Here is an 18660-nt window from a genome sequence, read left to right as displayed (position 1 = left end):
GGCCCCTCGACCCTCCCGCACACGGTATGATGGCCCCACGACCCTCACGCACACGGTATGATGGCCCCACGACCCTCACGCACACGGTATGATGGCCCCACGACCCTCACGCACACGGTATGATGGCCCCACGACCCTCCCGCACACGGTATGATGGCCTCACAACCCTCCCACACGCAGGAATTACATTTCTTTTGCTCTTCTACTTGAAGTGAGGTCCACAAGTTTTAAATGTGGCGAGGAGGCTTCTTTCTTCATGTTTTCTGGTCCTTCAGAGTCCTTGTCCTATTTAGAAAGAAGACACACCTGCCAAAATCACAAGCTTAAAGGGGTTGTCTGACATTGAAATATATTTTTTAGGCATGGATAGTTTTAAAACAATGAAAAAAGGCATTTTCTGATCTTTACAGTATGTTTGTCGTAGTGTATCATTGGCAAGAACAAAGGAGATTTCTGAGGACCTCAGAAGAGTTGTTGATGCTCATCAGGCTGAAAAAAAGGTTACAAAACCATCTCTACAGTGTTTGGACTCCATCAATTCACAGTCAGATAGAGTGTGTACAAATGGAAGAAATTCGGGGCCATTGTTAACCTTCCCAGGAGTGGTCAGCCAACAAAAATCACTCCAAAAGCAAGATGTAAAATAGTCTTCAAGTTTATAAAGGGACACAAGGTAACGTCTAAGCAACTAAAGGCCTCTCACATTAGCTATAATTAATGTTCATGAGTCCACCATCAGGAGGACATTTAATAACAATGGTGTGCATTGCAGTATTGCAAGGAGAAAGCCACTAGTATTTGAAAAGAACATTGCTATCTGTTGGCAGTTTACTAAAGATCAAGCCAAAGGGCTATTTGAACAATGTATTGTGGACTGTTGACACCAAATTTAAAGCTTTTTGGTTTAAATAAGAAGTAGTATGTTTGGAGAAAGTAAAACACAAAATTAGTGAATAAAAACATCCTACCATCTGTGACACATGGTGGTGGTAGTGTCATAGTTTGGGCCTATTTTGCTGCATCTGGGCCAGGACGGCTGTTATCATTGATGGAACAAGGCATTCTGAATTTTATCTGCAAATTCCAAAGGAAAATGTCATGCCACCTGTCCATGAGCTGAATCTCAGGAGAACAAAGGGTCATACAGCAAGACATCCATTGACCCAAAGCAACAAGTTGTTCTACAAAAGAACAGTGAAAGAAGAATAAAGGTCAAATTTTAGAACTGCCATGTCACAGTCCTGACCTTAATCATATAGAAAAGTCAAGACTCGGGTGGGCAGTGCTTGGGGTCTTCACACCCAGTTGTACTGTAAACGATCCATGATGTGGGAAATATATTACTGAGGCGTATATGAGACTTTTCCCCCTCTCGTTACCATCAGTCCAGGGGCTATGCTCTATAAACTACATTCATTTCAACAGTTGTGACAATAGATAATCATTAACGGCATAATCTGGTGAAGTTCACGGTGGTCCCCGGCCCGGCACAGGTGAGATCGGTCTTCTGTCTAGTGGTGCGGATTTCCGATATTAACGGTGACGTTGACGTACAGAGGCTCATGTTTGATGGACAGCAGCTCATAGGAGCAGGAGTTCAATCCGTCTCTCTTCCACATCCTGGCCACTTTCCTGAGTAAGCGAAATCTGGGAGAGAAGAACATGCTGTATATAAATACCGATTATTACACACACATGCAATGTTCCTGCTGCCACCGCTGGAGGGTAATCTGTGTAGGGTTCCTACTGATCAGTACGCTCATCCAAAGAGGTGTACTATTGGGTTTTACATGAACATTTCAAGATTAGTTGTGTGTGAATGGAGCAATTATTGGGTGTGGTGGTAGGTCAGCGGTGTGATGTGTGGCACTGCTACTTGGGCACTGTACAATAATTCATTTTTACAGTACATGGTGTCTGCACAGTAAAGCAGTAATTTAGCCAATCTGTTATTTCAGAACGATACTCCATAGCACTATTTTTGTTGCTTGACTGTATGGGAATATTATTTTAGCAGCGTACAGTATAGACTATTTTAGCATCCTATTATTGCAGCACTGTACTTTATAGTACTATTATTTCGGCACAGCATTGTACTATTTAGATTGGGCAATTCGACATTTTATCTGTTTACCAAAACATATTCCAGATCCATTTCTATAATCAATATGGGCTTATGGTGCAGACTCTCAGCCTTAATTTGAGGGGATTCACATCCTTATTCAAGGAAGGGTTTGGGACTTACTGCTGTTTAATATGTAGCTGTCTCTTTTTAAAGGGAGCAAAAATAATTTGACAATGATATCAAAAGCTCTTTAATGAGCTGCATCAATTAGGCAGGTAAAAAATCTGGAACGGATTACAGGTGTGGCATTTGCATTTCAAAGCTGTTGCTGTGAACCCACAATATGCGGTCAGAGGAGCTCTCAATGGAAGACAAACAGACCATCATTAGTCTGAAAAAAAGAAATCCATAAGAGAGAGAGAGCAGAAATGTTAGGAATGGCCGAATCAACAGTTTGGTACATTCTGCAAAAAAAAAAAAATGGCACACTGGTGAGCTTTGGAACTCAAAAAGGCCTGAACGTCTACGGAAGACAACAGTGGTGAATGATCTCAGAATCCTTTCCATGGTGAAGAAAAACCCCTCCACAACATCCAGCCAAGTGAAGAAACACTCTCCAAGAAGGCTGTATTTTAGTATCTAAGTCTACCATAGAGTGAAGACTCCATGAGAGCAAATACAGTGAGTTTACCACAAGGTGCAAATCATTAACGAGCTTAAACATAGAAAGGCCAGATAAGACTTTGCCAAAAAGCATCTAAAGAAGCCGCCCAGTTCTGGAAAAGCAAAACTAAGATCAACCTGTACCAGAATGATGGGAAGAAGGAAGTCTGGAGAAGGCTTGGAGCGGCTCCTGATCCTCGGCACGGCTCCTGATCCTCGGCACATCCTGTGTAACACATGGTGGGAGCGGTGTGATGGTGTGGGCATGCATGGCTTCCAATGGCACCAGGTCACTAGTGGTTATTGATGATGAGATTGAAGTCAGAAGCAGCCGGATGAATCCTGTGTGTACAGGGCGATACTGTCTGCTCAGATTCAATCATATGCAGCAAGGTTGATTGGACGGCGCTTCACAGGACAGATGGACAATGACCCAAAACATCCTGCGAAAGCCTAGAAGTGGAATATTCTGCAATGGCCGAGTCACCATCAGATCTCCACTCCATCGAGCCGCATTTCACAGGATGAAGACAAAACTTAAGGCAGAAAGACGCACAAACAAGCAACAACTGAAGTCACTGCAGTAAAGGAGGCAAAGCCTCACACCGGAGGAAACCAGCGATGGTGACGTCCATGGACTCCAGACTTTAGGCCGTCATTGCCTGCAAAGGATTCTCTACTAAAGAATTAAAAATTAACATTTTATTCATGGGGAAGTAATTTTGTCCAATTACTTTTGAGCTCCTGAAATGAGGAGGCTTTGTAGAAAAATAGCTGCAACTCAGGGCATTCTGGGGCCAAATGTGCTGATGAGTGTCAGAAAACTCGGTCTGAGCTGCAGGTCATGGCTCCACCAGCTGGTTAATGACTCCAAAACCCAACAAAAAACATCCAAGAACGGCTGAGAGCAAAGCATCGGACTCTTCTGAAGAGGCTTCAATGGCCCTGATCTAAACCCTACAGAACATCTGTGGACGGAGCTGAGGCCTGCAGTCTGGAGAAGACGTCTCCACACCTGAGACACAAGGAGCGGCCAAAATACCTGTGGACGGGGGCAGAAGTTTCATCGAGAGGCACAGAAATCGTTTGTTTGCAATGATTGGCTCAAAAGTTTGTGGAAGAAAATATTCAGGGAAACTTAATTTTTGTTCAGGCCGGGGCATTAGTTTGTTTTTCTCTGTCTTCTCACTGGCATGCCACTCTCCACAAGGAGAACCTCACCCCTTAGATTCCTGTTGAACCAAAAATCAAAAGCAAAGTCTGATTCTCATTATTGATAGTCAGGAAGTTTACATTGAAAATTACTTATCAGTTTCAAGTTATTTCAGTGACTGTGCGTGCTGTTCCTGTTTTACCAGAAGGATAACGACAATTCCGTGTGTATAATTATTTACAGAAGATGTCACTGCACATATATGTCACTATATGTAAGAAGTAGTATTACTGATAAACTCACCTTTTCTTGTTTATTTCATTCCCTACATCTTTGGTATGGGAAATCATGGTGTATCTGGCAATTTCTGCGGGGGGACGAACTACTGACATCTTTGCAAATTCCACCCTGGAAACTCATAAGTAGATGCATCGGTCATAATCTATTGAATAGAACTGTAAACTATAGAAATTTTATAGTAAATATATTTTTGTGCATAGGAGCAGTATTATAGTAGTTATATTCTTGTACATAGGGGGCAGTATTATAGTAGTTATATTCTTGTACATAGGGGCAGTATTATATTAGTTATATTCTGGTACATAGGAGCAGTATTATAGTAGTTATATTCTTGTACATAGGGGACAGTATTATAGTAGTTATATTCTTGTACATAGGAGCAGTATTATAGTAGTTATATTCTTGTACATAGGGGACATTATTATAGTAGTTACAGTGGGTGCGGAAAGTATTCAGACCCCTTTAAATTTTTCACTCTTTTTTTCATTGCAGCCATTTGGTAAATTCTAAAAAGTTCATTTTTTTCTCATTAAAGTACACTCCGCACCCCATCTTGACTGAAAAAAAAAACAGAAATGTAGAAATTTTTGCAAATTTATTAAAAAAGGAAAACTGAAATATCACATGGTCATAAGTATTCAGACCCTTTTCTCAGTAATAATAGTAATAATTTTTATTTTTATGGTGCCAACATATTCCGCAGCACTTTACAATTTTAGGGGGGACATATACAGACAATACAGAATAAACATAACTCATATAGAAAGGAGTGAGGGCCCTGCTCGCAAGCTTACAGTCTGAGGAAATGGGGGAGACACAAAAGGTAGAATGTACATATATTGTATATACATATAGCCTTGATATACTATATAGGATAAATAATAATACATGGACTGGTCGCCAGCCAGTATGTGTACAGTCCTGACCGAGGCTATTATGTGCATGGTTGGTATGAACCTGAAATTGAAGAAGATTTTAATATGGGGGAAAACTGGGACGGACAAATAGTGTGTTGAGGTGATACGCCAGTCTAAAGAAATGGGTTTTTAGGGTCCGCTTGAAACTGTGAGTATTGGAAATTAATTGAACTGTCCTGGGTAGTGCATTCCAAAGAATTGGCGCAGCACGCGAGAAATCCTGGAGACGGGAGTGGGAAGTTCGGATTATGGAGGATTTTAGTTTTAAGTCACTGGCGGAACAGAGGGCACGTGTAGGGTGGTAGACTGAGACAAGGGAGGAGATGTAGGGGGATACTGAAGCATGGAGCGCTTTGTGGGTAAGTGTGATAAGTTTAAATTGAACTTTATATTGGATGGGCAACCAATGCAATGACTGGAACAGGGAAGAGGCATCGGTGTAGCGGTTGGCGAGGAATATGATCCTGGCTGCTGCGTTCAGGACGGATTGGAGAGGGGAGAGTTTAGTAAGAGGGAGGACCGATTAGTAGAGAGTTGCAGTAGTCCAGACGGGAATGAATAAGAGCTACAGTAAGAGTTTTTGCCGAGTCAAAGGTGAGAAAAGTCCTGATTCTAGAGATGATTTTTAGGTGTAGATGACATGAACCAGCGAGTGAGTAATTTGATGTGAGGAGTGAAGGAAAGATCTGAATCAAAAATGACCCCAAGACAGCGGGCTTGTTGCTGGGGAGTAATGGTTGAGCCACAAACGGAAATGGCAATATCAGGCACAGGTAGGTTAGTGGAGGGAGGAAAGAAGAGGAGTTCAGTTTTTGACAGATTCAGTTTTAGACAGAGGGAGGACATAGTATTAGACACAGCAGAAAGACAATCACTGGTCTTTTGTAGTAATGCAGGGGTGATGTCCGGAGCAGAGGTGTATAATTGGGTGTCATCAGCATAGAGATGGTACTGAAAACAGAATCTGCTGATTGTCCAATAGGAGCGGTGTATAAGGAGAAAAGAAGGAGGCCTAGGACTGATCCTTGAGGAACCCCGACAGTAAGGGTAAGGAGAGAGGAGGAGAAGCCTGCAAAAGACACAGAGAAGGAGCGGTCAGAGAGATAGGAGGAGAACCAGGAGAGAACGGTTTCCTTGAGGCCTATAGAGCGGAGCATCGTGAGGAGGAGCTGGTGATCCACAGTGTCGAATGCTGCAGAGAGATCCAGGAGAATCAGCAGGGAGCAGTGACCATTAGATTTAGCTGTTAGTAGATCATTAGAGACTTTAGTGAGGGCAGTTTCAGTAGAGTGTAAAGAGTGGAAACCAGATTGTAAAGGATCAAGAAGAGAGTTGTCTGAGAGATAGCGGATTAGACGGGAATTGACCAGGCGTTAAAGGAGTTTAGAGATAAAGGGAAGATTGGAAACAGGTCTGTAGTTGGCCGTGCAGTTCTGGTCAAGGGATGGTTTTTTAAGTAATGGATGTATGCTGGCGCATTTAAAAGAAGAGGGAAAGATACCAGATGAGAGGTTGAAAATTTTATTTAGTTGAGTGGTGACAGCTGGAGAAAGGGACTGAAGGAGATGTGAGGGAATAGGGTCACTGTTGCAGGTAGTAGGGCGAGAAGATGCAAAGAAGATGCAAGGAGCCTGATCACTTCATCTTCTGTGACTGGTTCGAAGTCAGAAAGTGAGCAAAATACAATGTGGGGGGGAGCATCATAGGCGGATTATAATGAGGGCAATCTGGGCTACCCCCCAGGGCTCCGGGGAGCCCATGGACAGATTGCCCTTATTATAATATGTGGGCGCCAATGCGGCACATACCGGCAGGCAGAGGCGGGGGGCCCCAGACCGCTCCCCCAGCAGCTGCGCACGGCCGCTGTTTCTTCTTCGGCCGGGCCAGCACTGCACCTGTTAACTTCCCTGTGTGCTGGCCCGATCGCGTCACAGCAAGGAGACACGGCCCTGTGCGCGGCCGTGTCTGCTAGTGTGACGTCATGCAGTGTGCGCCCTGCACTGCTGCACCAGAGAGGAGCTGGACGACTGGAGCCGAGCTGGGGGATGGTGAGTGAGGGTGTGTATGTTTGTGCGCCCAGGCAGATATCATTGTGTGATGTCTGTTTATATGTATTTTTGTGTTTCAAATGTGTTTATGCTTGTATGTATATGTCTGTATATGTTTGTGTGTGTGTGCGTGACTGCGTGCAGCCTCGCGCTGTCTTTGGGGGGCGCCGTGTGGCCTCCCACTGTGTATAGATGGCTACTCGTGGCCTCCCGCTGTGTATAGATGGCGCCGTGTGGCCTCCCGCTGTGTATAGATGGCTACGTGCAGCCTCCCGCTGTGTATAGATGGCAACGTGTGGCCTCCCGCTGTGTATAGATGGCGCCGTGCGGCCCCCTGCTGTGTAGAGATGGCTACGTGCGGCCTCCTGCTGTGTATAGATGGCTATGTGCGGCCTCCCGCTGTGTGTAGATGGCTACGTGCAGCCTCCCGCTGTGTATGGGAGGATTGTGGCAGCTCATATTGTGTGTAGGGTCTCATACTGTATATAGGGGATGTCAGCATACTTAATTGTGCTCAATATTAAGTCATACAATTATTGTAAAAAAATTATTATAATTAATATTGTGCCAAATTAATTTCACGTGAACTATCACATGATCTATCACAGGGGATCATGTGACATGTCACGTGATACATCAGGTGTGTGTGGGGGGGCCACGCCTTCTAAACTGCCCGGGGCCATTGCTACTCTTAATCCACCCCTGGAGAATATGCATAACATTTGGGGATTGGGAGAAAATTTCCTGTCAGATATGGTCAATTTTTTCTTTTAAATAATTGGCCAGATCGTCAGCGCTGAGGTCGGTGGTCGGGCCTGTGCTGTTTTATTGAGGAGAGAGTGAAACGTGTCAAAGAGGCGTTTAGGATTATTGGAAAGTGAGATGATGAGGTTGCTAAAGTAGGTTTGTTTGGAGAGGTGAAGGGCAGAGTCATATGTTTTCAGCATAAGTTTATAATGGAGGAAATCTTCGGGCAGATTAGATTTTCTCCACAGCCGTTCAGCGCACCTGGAGCACCGCTGGAGAAAACAGCGTGTGCCAGGGTTGTCGCCGTCTATACCGAATTGTTCTTTGTGTAGGAGGTGCTCAGTATTGAGTAGAAGCCCCCTTTTGAGCTAGTACAGCCATGAGTCTTTTTGGGAACGATGCAACAAGTTGTTCACACCTGGATTTTGGGATCCTCTGCCATTCTTCCTTGCAGCTCCTCTCCAGTTCCGTCAGGTTGGATGGTGAACGTTGGTGGACAGCCATTTTCAGGTCTCTCCAGAGATGCTCAATTTTGATTAGGTCAGGGCCAGTCAAGAATGGTCACAGAGTTGTTCTGAAGTCACACCTTTGTTATTTTAGCTGTGTGCTTAGGGTCATTGTCTTGTTGGAAGGTGAACCTTCGGCCAAGTCTGAGGTCCAGAGCACTCTGGAAGAGCTTTTCATCCAGAATATCTCTGTACTTGGCCGCATTCATGTTTCCTTCAATTGCAACCAGTCGTCCTGTCCCTGCAGCTGAAAAACACCCCCATAGCATGATGCTGCCACCACCATGTTTCACTGTTGGGATTGTATTGGGCAGGTGATGAGCAGTGCCTGGTTTTCTCCACACATACCGCTTAGAATTATCACCAAAAAGTTCTATCTTCGTCTCATCAGACCAGAGAAACTTATTTCTTATAGTCTGGGAGTCCTTCATGTGTTTTTGAGCAAACTCTATGTGGGCTTTCATATGTCTTGCACTGAGGAGATACTTCCGTCTGGCCACTCTGCCATAAAGACTCGACTGGTGGAGGGCTGCAGTGATAGTTGACTTTGTGGAACTTTCTCCCATCTCCCTACTGCATTTCTGGAGCTCAGCCACAGTGATCTTGGGGTTCTTCTTTACCTCTCTCACCAAGGCTCTTCTCCCACGAGATTTGGCTGGATGGCCAGGTCTAAGAAGACTTCTGGTGGTCCCAAACTTCTTCCATTTAAGGATTATGGAGGACACTGTGCTCTTAGGAACCTTGAGTGTTAGAACCCTCCTGTTTGTTTTTCCATCTTGTGTTTTGCGGCCACGTGACTATCTGCCTTTATATTCCAACTCCGCCTTTTTGGCTTTGCTGGACTTCAGTGTTGTTTGACTGTTTTGCTAGCCAGGTGCTTCGGTGCCTATCTCTGTCAGTTCGCTTGGTCCTTCTGAGACCTCTAGTTCCTTTTTGTCAGTTTCTCTTTTTGTGTTCTGCAACAACTTTCTCTGTTCAGGAGGTGTCCCATTTTTGTTCCAGTCCTTAAATCTTTTAGGGACTCCTTCCTTTATTCTATAGGTCTTCGTTCAGACTAGCCGAGGACTAAGGCGGGTCCGTTCGCAAGGAACAGGCAGCCCGCTACATCGTAGGGATTCAGCTTAGTCTTACTGTAGGGACAGCTTTCCCCTTTCTTTCCTTTGTTATGATCTGCAACATGTACTATGAGTAATGCAGAAATTCTTTTGTAACCTTGGCCAGATCTGTGCTTTGCCACAATTCTGTCTCTGAGCTCCTTGGGCAGTTTCTTTGAGCTCATGATTCTCATTTAGTCTGACATGCACTGTGAGCTGTGAGGTCTTAGGCTATGTGCCCACGATGCAGAAATGCTCAGGATTTTTTCCTGAGCGTTTCTGCATCTCCCTGGCAGAAAAAAACGCATGTTGATTGTACATGTGGATTGTACATGCGGACTGTACATGCGTTTTCCTGCCAGGGACATGCGGAAGTGAAGCGTTCTTCACTTGCATTTCCGCATGCGGGTTGACAAGCGCTTTCCAAGCGATTTTAGCATCACTTGGAAAGTGCTTGTCATCTTGGTCACACTATATAAATCCATGCAAACAGCATGGATTTATATACTGTGACCCGAGAGAATGTAAAAAAATAAATAAATTTATATATATATAATATATTACAGTACAGACCAAAAGTTTGGACGCACCTTCTCATTTAAAGATTTTTCTGTATTTTCATGACTATGAAAATTGTACATTCACTCTGAAGGCATCAAAACTATGAATTAACACATGTGGAACTACAGTTATATGAAAAAGTTTGGGCACCCCTATTAATCTTAAGCTTAATGTTTTATAAAAATTGGTGCTTTTGCAACAGCTATTTCAGTTTGATATATGTAATAACTGTTGGACACAGTAATGTTTCTGCCTTGAAATGAGGTTTATTGTACTAACAGAAAATGTGCAATCTGCATTCAAACAAAATTTGACAGGTGCATAAGTATGGGCACCCTTATCATTTTCTTGTTTTAAATACTCCTACCTACTTTTTACTGACTTACTAAAGCACTTTTTTTGGTTTTGTAACATCATTGAGCTTTGAACTTCATAGCCAGGTGTATGCAATCATGAGAAAAGCTACTTAAAGTGGCCACTTGCAAGTTGTTCTCCTGTTTGAATCTCCTCTGAAGAGTCGCATCATGGGCTCCTCAAAACAACTGTCAAATGATCTGAAAACAAAGATTATTCAACATAGTTGTTCAGGGGAAGGATACAAAAAGCTGTCTCAGAGATTTAACCTGTCAGTTTCCACTGTGAGGAACATAGTAAGGAAATGGAAGAACACAGGGACAGTTCTAGTTAAGGCTAGAAGTGACAGGTCAAGAAAAACATCAGAAAGGCAGAGAAGAAGAATGGTGAGATCAGTCAAGGACAATCTTCAGACCACCTCCAGAGAGCTGCAGCATCAACTTGCTGCAGATGGTGTCACTGTGCATCGGTCAACTATACAACGCACTTTGCACAAAGAGAAGCTGTATGGGAGAATGATGCGAAAGAAGCCGTTTCTGCAAGCACGCCACAAACAGAGTCGGCTGAGGTATGCAAAAGCACATTTGGAGAAGCCAATTTCTTTTTGGAAGAAGGTCCTGTGGACTGATGAAACCAAGATTGAGTTGTTTGGTCATACAAAAAGGCATTATGCATGGTGGCAAAAAAACACAGCATTCCAAGAAAAACACTTGCTACCCACAGTAAAATTTGGTGGAGGTTCCATCATGCTTTGGGGCTGTGTGGCCAATGCCGGCACCGGGAATCTTGTTAAAGTTGAGGGACGCATGGATTCCACTCAGTATCAGCAGATTCTTGACAATAATGTTCAAGAATCAGTGATAAAGTTGAAGTTACGCAGGGGATGGATCTTTCAGCAAGACAATGATCCAAAACACCGCTCCATATCTACTCAGGCATTCATGCAGAGGAACAATTACAATGTTCTGGAATGGCCATCCCAGTCCCCAGACCTGAATATCATTGAACATCTGTGGGATCATTTGAAGAGGGCTGTCCATGCTCGGCGACCATCAAACTTAACTGAACTGGAATTGTTTTGTAAAGAGGAATGGTCAAAAATACCTTCATCCAGGATCCAGGAACTCATTAAAAGCTACAGGAAGCGACTAGAGGCTGTTATTTTTGCAAAAGGAGGATCTACTAAATATTAATGTCACTTTTCTGGTGAGGTGCCCATACTTATGCACCTGTCAAATTTTGTTTGAATGCAGATTGAACAATTTCTGTTAGTACAATAAACCTCATTTCAAGGCAGAAACATTCCTGTGTCCAACAGTTATTACATATATCAAACTGAAATAGCTGTTGCAAAAACACCAATTTTTATAAACCAATAAGCTTAAGATTAATAGGGGTGCCCAAACTTTTTCATATAACTGTATATACTTAACAAAAAAGTGTGAAACAACTGAAAATATGTCTTATATTCTAGGCTCTTCAAAGTAGCCACCTTTTGCTTTGATGACTGCTTTGCACACTCTTGGCATTCTCTTGATGAGCTTCAAGAGGTAGTCACCGGAAATGGTCTTCCAACAATCTTGAAGGAGTTCCCAGAGATGCTTAGCACTTGTTGGCCCTTTTGCCTTCACTCTGCGGTCCAGCTCACCCCAAACCATCTCGATTGGATTCAGGTCTGGTGACTGTGGAGGCCAGGTCATCTGGTGTAGCACCCCATCACTCTCCTCCTTGGTCAAATAGCCCTTACACAGCCTGGAGGTGTGTTTGGGGTCATTGTCCTGTTGAAAAATAAATGATGGTCCAACTAAGCGCAAACCAGATGGAATAGCATGCCGCTGCAAGATGCTGTGGTAGCCATGCTGGTTCAGTATGCCTTCAATTTTGAATAAATCCCCAACAGTGTCACCAGCAAAGCACCCCCACACCATCACACCTCCTCCTCCATGCTTCACGGTGGGAACCAGGCATGTAGAGTCCATCCGTTTACCTTTTCTGCATCACACAAAGACACGGTGGTTGGAACCATAGATCTCTAATTTGGACTCATCAGACCAAAGCACAGATTTCCACTCGTCTAATGTCCATTCCTTGTGTTCTTTAGCCCAAACAAGTCTCTTCTGCTTGTTGCCTGTCCTTAGCAGTGGTTTCCTAGCAGCTATTTTACCGTGAAGGCCTGCTGCACAAAGTCTCCTCTTAACAGTTGTGGTAGAGATGTGTCTGCTGCTAGAACTCTGTGTGGCATTGACCTGGTCTCTAATCTGAGCTGCTGTTAACCTGCGATTTCTGAGGCTGGTGACTCGGATAAACTTATCCTCAGAAGCAGAGGTGACTCTTGGTCTTCCTTTCCTGGGGTGGTCCTCATGTGAGCCAGTTTCTTTGTAGCGCTTGATGGTTTTTGCAACTGCACTTGGGGACACTTTCAAAGTTTGCCCAATTTTTCGCACTGACTGACCTTCATTTCTTAAAGTAATGATGGCCACTCGTTTTTCTTTACTTAGCTGCTTTTTTCTTGCCATAATACAAATTCTAACAGTCTATTCAGTAGGACTATCAGCTGTGTATCCACCAGACTACTGCACAACACAACTGATGGTCCCAAGCCCATTTATAAGGCAAGAAATCTCACTTATTAAACCTGACAGGGCACACCTGTGAAGTGAAAACCATTTCCGGTGACTACCTCTTGAAGTTTATCAAGAAAATGCCAAGAGTGTGCAAAGCAGTCAGCAAAGCAAAAGGTGGCTACTTTGAAGAACCTAGAATATAAGACATATTTTCAGTTGTTTCACATTTTTTGTTAAGTATATAATTCCACATGTGTTAATTCATAGTTTTGATGCCTTCAGTGTGAATGTACAATTTTCATAGTCATGAAAATACAGAAAATTCTGTAAATGAGAAGGTGTGTCCAAACTTTTGGTCTGTACTGTATATACTTACCCTCCGATGGCCCGCGCTGTCTTGCTTCGCTTGGTCCCGGCTGCCGGCAGCGGTAGACTGAAGGACCTGCCGACGTCAGCGTCGCGTGACCCGTCACATGACTCTGACGTCAGCGCAGGTCCTTCATTCCATCGCGAAGTGCCGGGAAGCAAGGAGGAGCGCAGCGCGGGCCGCCAGAAGGTAAGTATATATTTATTTTTTATTTTATTCTTTTTTTACAGCTTTTTTAATGGTACCTGGGTGTGGAGGAGAGTCTCCTGTCCTCCACACTCGGGTTCCATCCGCACATTAGAACGCACCAATTGCGCAAGTACAGATGCAGTCTTGCGGAATTGGCGCGTTCTAATGCAAGTCAATGGCGGCGAAAACGCAGCGCTTCCGCAAAATTAATGGACATGCTGCGGATTTTTGAGCGCAGCATAAACACTGTGGAAAAATCCGCAACATGGGCATTGAAAGTGCGGAATTGCATTGGAGACCATGGGGGAAGGTTTACCAAGCGTTTCCCAAGCGTTTACGCTGCGGAAATTCCGCAGCATAAACGCTTGAAAAACGCATCGTGGGCACACAGCCTTATATAGACAGGTGTGTGCCTTTCAAAATCAAGTCCTATCAGTTTAATTAAACACAGCTGGACTCCAGTGAAGGAGTAGAACCATCTCAAGGAGGGTCACAAGGAAATGGACAGCATGTGACTTAAATATGAGTGTCTGAGCAAAGGGTCTGAATACTTATGACCATGTGATATTTCAGTTTTTCTTTTTTAATAAATTTGCAAAAATGTCTACATTTCTGTTTTTTTTTCAGTCAAGATGGGGTGTAGAGTGTACTTTAATGAGAAAAAAAATGAACTTTTTAGAATTTACCAAATGGCTGCAATGAAACAAAAATTTAAAGTGGTCTGAATACTTTCAGTAACCACTGTATATTCTTGTACATAGGGGGCAGTATTATAGTAGTTATATTCTTATACATAGGAGCAGTATTATAGTAGTTATATTCTTGTACATAGGAGCAGTATTATAGTACTTATATTCTTGTATATAGGAGCAGTATTATAGTAGTTATATTCTTGTACATAGGAGCAGTATTATAGTAGTTATATTCTTGTATATAGGAGCAGTATTATAGTAGTTATATTCTTGTATATAGGGGCAGTATTATAGTAGATATATTCTTGTACATAGGGGGCAGTATTATAGTAGTTGTATTCTTGTATATAGGGGCAGTATTATAGTAGTTATATTCTTGTATATAGGAGCAGTATTATAGTAGTTATATTCTTGTACATAGGGGCAGTATTATAGTAGTTATATTCTTGTACATAGGGGCAGTATTATAGTAGTTATATTCTTGTACATAGGAGCAGTATTATAGTAGTTATATTCTTGTACATAGGGGACAGTATTATAGTAGTTATATTCTTGTACATAGGGGGCAGTATTATAGTAGTTATATTCTTGTACATAGGGGGCAGTATTATAGTAGTTATATTCTTGTACATAGGGGGCAGTATTATAGTAGTTATATTCTTGTACATAGGGGCAGTATTATAGTAGTTATATTCTTGTATATAGGAGCAGTATTATAGTAGTTATATTCTTGTACATAGGAGCAGTATTATAGTAGTTATATTCTTGTACATAGGGGGCAGTATTATAGTAGTTGTATTCTTGTATATAGGGGCAGTATTATAGTAGTTATATTCTTGTATATAGGAGCAGTATTATAGTAGTTATATTCTTGTACATAGGGGCAGTATTATAGTAGTTATATTCTTGTACATAGGGGCAGTATTATAGTAGTTATATTCTTGTACATAGGAGCAGTATTATAGTAGTTATATTCTTGTACATAGGGGACAGTATTATAGTAGTTATATTCTTGTACATAGGGGGCAGTATTATAGTAGTTATATTCTTGTACATAGGGGGCAGTATTATAGTAGATATATTCTTGTACATAGGGGGCAGTATTATAGTAGTTATATTCTTGTACATAGGAGCAGTATTATAGTAGTTATATTCTTGTACATAGGGGACAGTATTATAGTAGTTATATTCTTGTACATAGGGGGCAGTATTATAGTAGTTATATTCTTGTACATAGGAGCAGTATTATAGTAGATATATTCTTGTACATAGGGGGCAGTATTATAGTAGTTGTATTCTTGTATATAGGGGCAGTATTATAGTAGTTATATTCTTGTATATAGGAGCAGTATTATAGTAGTTATATTCTTGTACATAGGGGCAGTATTATAGTAGTTATATTCTTGTACATAGGGGCAGTATTATAGTAGTTATATTCTTGTACATAGGAGCAGTATTATAGTAGTTATATTCTTGTACATAGGGGACAGTATTATAGTAGTTATATTCTTGTACATAGGGGGCAGTATTATAGTAGTTATATTCTTGTACATAGGGGGCAGTATTATAGTAGTTATATTCTTGTACATAGGGGGCAGTATTATAGTAGTTATATTCTTGTACATAGGGGCAGTATTATAGTAGTTATATTCTTGTATATAGGAGCAGTATTATAGTAGTTATATTCTTGTACATAGGAGCAGTATTATAGTAGTTATATTCTTGTATATAGGAGCAGTATTATAGTAGTTGTATTCTTGTATATAGGGGCAGTATTATAGTAGTTATATTCTTGTACATAGGAGCAGTATTATAGTAGTTATATTCTTGTACATAGGGGGCAGTATTATAGTAGTTATATTCTTGTATATAGGAGCAGTATTATAGTAGTTATATTCTTGTACATAGGGGCAGTATTATAGTAGTTATATTCTTGTACATAGGGGCAGTATTATAGTAGTTATATTCTTGTACATAGGGGCAGTATTATAGTAGTTATATTCTTGTACATAGGAGCAGTATTATAGTAGTTATATTCTTGTACATAGGAGCAGTATTATAGTAGTTATATTCTTGTACATAGGGGGCAGTATTATAGGAGTTATATTCTTGTACATAGGGGCAGTATTATAGGAGTTATATTCTTGTACATAGGGGGCAGTATTATAGTAGTTATATTCTTGTACATAGGGGGCAGTATTATAGTAGTTATATTCTTGTATATAGGGGGCAGTATTATAGTAGTTATATTCTTGTACATAGGGGGTAGTTTTATAGTAGTTATATTCTTGTACATAGGGGACAGTATTATAGTAGTTATATTCATGTACAGTACAAACCAAAAGTTTGGACACACCTTCTCATTTAAAGATTTTTCTGTATTTTCATGACTTTGAAAATTGTACATTCACACTGAAGGCATCAAAACTATGAATTAACACATGTGGAATTATATACTTAACAAAAAAGTGTGAAACAACTGAAAATATGTCTTATATTCTAGGTTCTTCAAAGTAGCCACCTTTTACTTTGATGACTGCTTTGCACACTCTTATCATAGAATCATAGAATCATAGAATGGTAGAGGTGGAAGGGACCTCCTGGGTCATCTGGTCCAACCCCCTGCTCAAAGCAGGATTCACTAGATCATCTCAGACAGATGTCTGTCCAGCCTCTGTTTGAAGACGTCCATTGAAGGGGAACTCACCACCTCTCGTGGCCGCCTGTTCCACTCATTGATCACCCTAACTGTCAAAAAGTTTTTTCTAATATCTAATCTGTGTCTCCTCCCATTTAGTTTCATCCCATTGCTTCTAGTCTTTCCTTGTGCAAATGAGAATAAAGATGATCCTTCTACAATGTGACAGCCCTTGACATATTTGTAGACAGCTATTAAGTCTCCTCTCAGTCTTCTTTTTTGCAAGCTAAACATTCCCAAATCCTGCAACCGTTCCTCATAGGACATGGTTTGCAGACCAGTCACCATTCACTCTTGGCATTCTCTTGATGAGCTTCAAGAGGTAGTCACCGGAAATGGTCTCCCAACAATCTGGAAGGAGTTCCCAGAGATGCTTAGCACTTGTTGGCCCTTTTGCCTTCACTCTGCGGTCCAGCAGACACCAGCATCGCCCCCCCCCCTTCCCATTATTCTCTATGGAGGACTATGTGGGGCCATTATATTGTATGGAGGACTATGTGGGGCCCATTATACTGTGTGGAGGGTTGTTAATACATATCAAGGTTGGATCACAACTTTGTCCAAGTTTTTTATTTTGGCCCTCTCTGTATTTGATTTTGACATCCCTGCATTAGAGGAATACTACCCCTTAGGATAAATTCCCACATCCATGTGACATGTCTGTGTGCTGTCCATTGTTATTTCTCGGACGGCTTAAATACCTATAGAGCTTTATGGATCTATACATGTGGATCCGTGTATGACATCCATGAGACTGTGTTTGCAGATCAGACTTTACCATTTAAGTCTATGTGCATCCGTGACTCATTGATCCAAATCAAAAGATTTCCAATTCGCCTCCATTTTATATGCATGTCCCACTGATCTGTTGCTAACTGGTAAATTTGAATAAAACCATGCGACCTTCTAGAAATCTTTTTATTAGTTTTGGAACAAAAACACTTTTTCAGATAAAAAAAATAGATGCAACTAGAGGAACTCCTGAGAAAAAGCGGTCCATTTCTCCTGTATGTGAAAATTTACACAGATGCAAAGATGGATAGGCAGTGGATGAATAGAGTTAGAGTCTACATTGGGGCATCCATGGTTTTACCACAGTGACGATGTACTTAATCCTACACTTTATATTCATAGCAGCGCTCACAAATTTGATACTAAATAGAAAGACACACCTCCATTCATTGCTCCATCCTAATGGCTAGGTCCTCCTTTGAATATGTGTTAGCCCTCTCTATGGGGGGATTAGTATTTAGACAATGTAGTACTGAAACCTATACCTGTAGCGCATGTCGTCATCCTCACCACCCCAGCCCCAGTAGTTGTTGGAGTAACCGTTTGCCTTGGTAAATTGAGTCCTGGTCATGGCAGTGACACCTCCGAAGTTTCGTGGGTAGTGCAACCTTCAGGAAGGAGAGATGGGAGTTAGGACAATCCATTAAAGACAACAATTTTCCTCCCCTCCTCTATATTCTGTAAATAGTTGAAAACCCGCCTCACTTTACTGTACAGTGCAGAGACAAAGACCCACCCCCACTTCCTGTAGAGAGGGACCTATCCCCACTTCCTGTAGAAAGAAAAGGACCTGACCCCCACTTATTATAGAGGCAAGAACTCGTTTCCTCTTCTTGTAGAAACAAGGACTTGCCCCCCTACTTCCTGTAAAGACAAGGACCCACCTCCCACTTCCTGTAAAGACAAGGACCCACCTCCACTTCCTGCAGAAACAAGGACTTACCCGTCTA

The 18660-nt window shown here is 41.9% G+C and overlaps 1 protein-coding gene across 1 annotated transcript in view; it reads right to left on the bottom strand.

Annotated features, from left to right (window-relative positions):
* Positions 1-1408: 1408 nt before the first annotated feature.
* LOC141248450 (beta-1,4-galactosyltransferase 4-like) overlaps positions 1409-18660 on the bottom strand; it is a 90736-nt gene continuing 73484 nt past the window's right edge. The window contains exons 4-6 of the mRNA XM_073669362.1: positions 18196-18318; positions 4185-4289; positions 1409-1647 (exon numbers count right to left, since the gene is read on the bottom strand). Coding sequence (XP_073525463.1) covers positions 1512-1647; positions 4185-4289; positions 18196-18318 — 364 coding nt within the window. The 3' untranslated portion in view covers positions 1409-1511. The remainder of the gene's footprint in view (positions 1648-4184; positions 4290-18195; positions 18319-18660) is intronic.

Source organism: Phyllobates terribilis, unplaced genomic scaffold (genome assembly GCF_046119375.1).
Source record: "Phyllobates terribilis strain yellow unplaced genomic scaffold, ASM4611937v1 Scaffold_2__4_contigs__length_985480577, whole genome shotgun sequence".
NCBI classification, from domain to species: domain Eukaryota; kingdom Metazoa; phylum Chordata; class Amphibia; order Anura; family Dendrobatidae; genus Phyllobates; species Phyllobates terribilis.
The sequence above is the reverse complement of the archived record's forward strand: the minus strand, read 5'-3'. Positions and strand labels throughout refer to the sequence as shown.